Below are 6,000 nucleotides of genomic sequence, written 5' to 3'. Positions count from 1 at the left end.
TCATCCTAGTTTTTACATAATACATACATTTATCTTATTATAAGGGAACTTTCCACAGTTACTCAGGGCCATAGAGACTATTTTTGGGCTAGTGCTTGCTTTACAGTGGTGCTATTTTGGGCATTCGTCAGCAAGAAGTACTTCACACAGAGGTTGTAAAAACTATGCAAAATATCTTAATACTTTTCTAATGAAAATATCAAAATCTATTCTTGTCTAGAAATACACAAAAATCAATAAATAGAAAGAAGATTTTATTTAGACATTTGACTAGTATGTACAAAAGTGATATAAAAAGTTTCATCTTTGGTGATGTGCCAGTGAACCTTCGGTAACTCAAGTGAGTCAGTTGTGCGATGCTCGTCAGTACAGGGATTCCCACACTAACAAAAAGGATGTCTGACATTTCTTCAAATTATATTCTGGTGGCCATTCAAAATCAAAGCTGAAAACATAATTGTTCAACTTCAACAAATAGGTATCAGAAAGAAGATAGTGTAGTTTGATTTTGGGGATATACAAAGGCTTAATTATATCAAGCACATTAAATAAGAAAATATTTTCTTTAAGATAACATGAAATTACACTTGCAGATTACACTGTACCACATTGCAAAAATAGTAAAGACACTGCCAGTCTTTTTAAAAACAATGACAAGCACAGGCATTGGAGATGCCATTTACCACCAATTTTACATGCTCTCATTACATATAAAATGGCACCATTCAAGCTTAAATTTGTTAGAATAACTGGGCTCATCAGTATCATAAATACCCAGGAACAACAAATACCCAATAATAATAATAATAATAATGATAATAATAATAATAATAATAATAATAATAATAGAATAATAATAGAATAATAATAATAATAATAATAATAATAATAATAATAATAATAATAATAATGATAATAATAATAATAATATTGAAAAACACCTAGCAGAGTTCCCCAGTCAACATAAGATTTACATGGTATGTTTAGGTATATGTATATATATGTATATATATGTATATATATATATACACACTATTAACAGTGGTAGCTTACAAATGTTAATTGTATTTGCATCACTTCCAATGTACACAATATACACACGTACATTATGCCCTCACATATATCAACGGAAACAGCATTCTTAGGGATTATTAATTGTCATTCATTGTCAGTGTCATGTTGATAATAGTTTTCTGCTTATTGGAAAAAGAAAGTTTTCCAATTTGCAGGTTATGCATGGAAATTAAATGCCAAACAAAATTCATAATGGTACAATGCTGCACCAATGATAATTGATTAATATAATGAAGAAGTACAACTAACCCTTTATCGAGGACTGTGAGTCACATAAAGAAGTGGGCAATAATGCAAAGCTATACACTATACTGGACAGCTAATAAGCTTACAATTACCAGGTGTTGCAGCTTACCTGCAAAACTGATCATTATTCAAGTAAAACTTTATCAATTTCACTTATTTTCAAAATAGCCACTTCCTCATGCCGTAGAAAGAGAACTAAAGACAGCAAACTTGAGGAGCAAACCTGAGATTGGAAGAGATTTAGCCAAAATATTATATGCCGAGTCCTGATGTGAGCCTTCTCTTGTTCCTGTATTCTAAGTCTGCCATTTCAGGCTAATGTTCATGTTTTTGTACTGGTGAGAGGACATGAAGAAAGAGAATGCATAAGCATTACCTATTGAGTAAAAAAAAAAAAAAAAAAAAAAAAAAAAAAAAAAAAAAAAATTAGGTCTCCAGCCTGCAGCTGGGATTTAGGCTGGTCCTATTTCCATCAAGTGGAAGATGCCCTTACCCATAACTGCCTCAAATAGCAGTTTTCCTGCAGTTATTGCTACCATTTCCTTGCTGCTCTCACTGGACACCACATCTGGCACAAGGTTACCTGGATTGAGGCAGGCTTGCAGGCTGGAGCATTGTAGGACAGAGTGAAGTAGTAACTTGGCAACATTTTTCCCATTCTTTAATTAGCACTTCTTAGTGAACACATAAGCAGTTGCTTTGTAAAGGAAATGACTCATTTGCTTATTTCTAAATAACAAGTGAAAAAGTTGTAATAATCAGTCAGGCTCAAAATAATATCATAATTTTTTTTCAGCTACTTGCTTTGTAATTAAAAAAAAAATAAATAAATAAATAAAATAATAATAAAAAAAAAATAAATAAAAAAAAATCACACCAGTCCCATTTCATTAACAAAATATGTAGAATAAAAACAGATTTTAACATCAAATTATTATACAGAAATACAGATATGCATGATTAATACTTTAGTATTGTCATTTTTTTTTATATAAACAATTAAATTTATCTGCACTAATATTATTGGCAAAGGAAATTGTAAAAAATATAAATATGCCATTCTGTCTGATGTATATGAATCTCTTACATGAGTACAGGAAGAAGTAAGATATACAAAGTTATTTTTGATATCACTGGAATAAATATTATTCTAATTTTGAAAAAATACTGGAGATTTCAAAATGACTGGCACCTAAACAATTATATTTTGTACCTTCATCCACGACTGTGGTGCAGCACTGGCCGCCGCCCCCCACTAAAAGCTGCTGCCCTCGGCCTCCTGGAATGGTGGTCATTGTGTCCCTGGTTAACAACTACCAAAAGGGCCAATGCAAATAATGTGTTTCAAGTTGAATTGATTTTTCTACAATAAGAACACTGTATATTCATTTGAGAAACCTTATGATGTGGAGTTTACACAATTTTCCTCTGATATGTGCACCATTCCATAGAAAGAGAAGGCAAATGGTAAACAAATATTTTCAACCATGTGCATGTTACTGTACATCCTATTTCTTCTTCACAATCATCAGCACTCACACGACAACAATCATCAGCACCTGGTGGCAAAGGAAGATACCTCGCCTTCAGCAGATTGGATGGCAAGGTGTACTTCAAGAAATAGTTTGTTCTCCACATTACCACAGCCCTTCTTTTCTCCTTCAGTAATAGCACTATCACAATTTTACTCACTGTGTGCCTAAGAAGGTCCAACAGAGTCTGTGAACACATCAACAGTCATCAACAAGGCGTCTGGACTGCTATTTGTGACATTTTTCATTAAATTTTAGTATTCCACTAGAAACATGGCAGGCAACTTCATTAATCACTTTCTGATCCATCTTCTTCAAAACCAGTGAGATCAACTTCTACCAATTTCCCATTGTGGAGCGCGTACTCCAAGAGTGCCAGGTGACAAAAGACGTACTGATCAGGCATCTGGATGGAGTATGCTCTCTGGGACCGGATCTTCTCAACAGTTCCTTTCACTTCTATGGTACCAGTTTCTTCTAAGCGTCGTATACAGATATCCAAGGTGCAGAATGTTCCTGTTAGGTTGAAAGATAATTTTAGTTTTTACTTTTTTACATAAGGGTAAATTGTTATCATATTAAAAAACATGTCTGCAAAGAAACTCGGTCCAAACTCAATAAGGGAATCATCCTTAAATAAAAAATAAAAATAAATAAATAAATAAATGCCTTCTTTATCCACACTAAATTTGAGATTTTATGAATACTATTCATTTCCTTTTATTTTTCACATTCACTTCCATTTCCAGTACATTACTTGGACGATCTTCCTTCTCTCTCTCTCGCTGTGTGTTGACTTTCATACTAGACTGCATTTATTAATGGAAACCGAGTGCATGGTAAACAAGCCATTCTAAGTGTACCAAATGACCAGAGTTGAAAAAGAAAGGGTGTCTAGGCAACAAGTGAGTGATTGCTTCACTAAATGGCATTAGAAAATCTGCACCACTGAAGGGACTGAAATTCAACATGGAGTCGCCGTCCCGCACAGTGGTAACACACAACATGTGTGGCTCAAACTTGTCACAAAACTTTAAAATTAAAAAATGTAGTATTGTGCAACAAACACACCTGCCATCTGGCAATAATTGATGCTATATAGTGAATTACCAAAATCCTGAACACATCCGCATCCCCATCCAGATCTGTGAGGATGTCATAATTTGATATCCGCATCCGCAAAATATGTGCATATGACATCCGGATCTGCGGATCCCTGAAATCTAACATCCAATACATGAGGCACTGCGTGCAATATTGTGGGTTTGGAGTTACGATCATATACTACTATTTTGACCCTTCCTCTTTTATCTGAACAAGTTGTTCACCCCAAATCAACACTGGAAATAGGGTAAAAAGTCTTGGGAAAAACATATCTCGCTCAAATGAATGGTCTGCGCAAGGTAGGGTGGGCATGCTGGCGTGGAGTAATGGTGTAAGTCCCCAGCGGGCTCTGGGAGGAAGTGACGCAGTTGCCATGTCTAGCTGATCTAATTGATTTTTCGTACAATTTCTAACTTTGTTTGATATTCAATAGCTGCCTTAATGTACTTTTGTTTGTTGTACTTTTTATAATTAACTAGTGACAATTTTTAACTAGTTCTTTCTGAGTGAACATGACTAGCTACATTAACCCGTACAGTGTTGTCTTTTGTCATAGGTAGGGGTCATGCCAGGTTGCACTTTTTAAAAAAAAAAATTTATTTGCCCCTTAAAATGTAAAACAAATTACAAATTATTTGATATATATATTACTTATATGTGAGGAATGGAAGCGCGGCTACCCTAGAGTGTTCGTCCTCTTATTTTTCTCCATCTCAAAGCTAACGATGTCATACCAGGAAAGGGAAATTTATCTTAAAATTTTTTAGAGCCTATATTCATTCTATTATAAACACTTCTCACAACCCTGTAGTGTGAGTAATGTATAAGTACTTCTTTACATCACAAAAAAACAAAAAAATAAACAGTAATTGTAAGTACAAGAAAATGGTTGGATGCGCATCAGGCAACACCGCTCGCTTCAAGGCCATGTGTACTACAGGTAACTCAACATAATACTATGATGCTTCCGACGGTCAGTTTTCATTTCCGATTACTCTGAAGCGTAATTTACAATTCCTCGTGCCTTACTGATTATAGAATCAAGGAGTAATTACGTAGGAGAGAGTAACTTACCTTCTTGTATAATGATTTTAGTTGGAATGCGGACAAATGTACAGAAAGGCCCTTTAACATCCATTTAAAAATACGAAGACTTGTCAAATTATTCCTCTTTACTGTCAATGAACAATGTTACATACACAAACAAAAATAAAGGGCGTATAAGCATGAGTATATATACGTACTAAACACTTCCCTAAGAGGTACGTATATGTACAGATTAATTACAACAATTTGCATTATCTTCCGACTTCTGACTGCTCTAAATCCCAGTAAATCACAATACGAGTAAAAATAAATACTTCTGGTGGATTTTCTTCTTTTTTCAAAACCCAAGGTGTTTTTGTTTTTTGTTTTTTTTTCTTTTTTCTTTTTGCGCTTCATACATAACACAGGCAGTTTTGTCTTCACATAAGCTTCAGTTTGGTATCAAAATGATGATTCTAGCTTTAAAACCAACAAAAAATTGCAATTTGAAGTTGCTAAAACTTCAACTGCGATTTCTGAGGTTTTTAAAAACTGGCGCTTACCCCAATATTGCATGTGGTGTCTCACATCCATAATATATATATATATATATATATATATATATATATATATATATATATATATATATATATCTATATATATATATATATATATATATATATATATATTTTTTTTTTGGTGCTGCCTGTAGCACCACTAGGCTCTCTTGGATGGCCCCAGCCTGTTAATGGTGCAGGCATATTTTACTTATGGTGGCTGCCGTGATATATGACTTTGCTTGACCCATGGTGCCCCCGGTGCTCCACTTGAATGATGACGCTGAAGTTAGGGTTGACTGAAACTCCAGACAGCACGTGGGTAATCTTTCAACACTAAGCAATGACTTGAAAAATCAGCGTGTTTTGGTGGAACTCAAACCTAGGCCCATGGGTTCACTACACCCACACGCTGACCACTTGGCCACCACCCTCAGATAAGCTTTGTTGCATTTGCATAG

At 34.4% G+C, this 6,000-nt stretch overlaps 1 protein-coding gene across 16 annotated transcripts in view; it reads right to left on the bottom strand.

The window, feature by feature from the left end:
• Positions 1-233: 233 nt before the first annotated feature.
• Positions 234-6,000, bottom strand: part of LOC127001135 (tyrosine-protein phosphatase non-receptor type 9-like) — a 150,172-nt gene continuing 144,405 nt past the window's right edge. For all 16 annotated transcript variants that reach the window (XM_050865328.1, XM_050865337.1, XM_050865329.1 and 13 more), the window contains one exon: positions 234-3,368. In XM_050865328.1, coding sequence (XP_050721285.1) covers positions 3,142-3,368 — 227 coding nt within the window. In that variant the 3' untranslated portion in view covers positions 234-3,141. The remainder of the gene's footprint in view (positions 3,369-6,000) is intronic.

This window comes from Eriocheir sinensis, chromosome 20 (assembly GCF_024679095.1).
Source record: "Eriocheir sinensis breed Jianghai 21 chromosome 20, ASM2467909v1, whole genome shotgun sequence".
NCBI lineage: Eukaryota > Metazoa > Arthropoda > Malacostraca > Decapoda > Varunidae > Eriocheir > Eriocheir sinensis.
The sequence above is the reverse complement of the archived record's forward strand: the minus strand, read 5'-3'. Positions and strand labels throughout refer to the sequence as shown.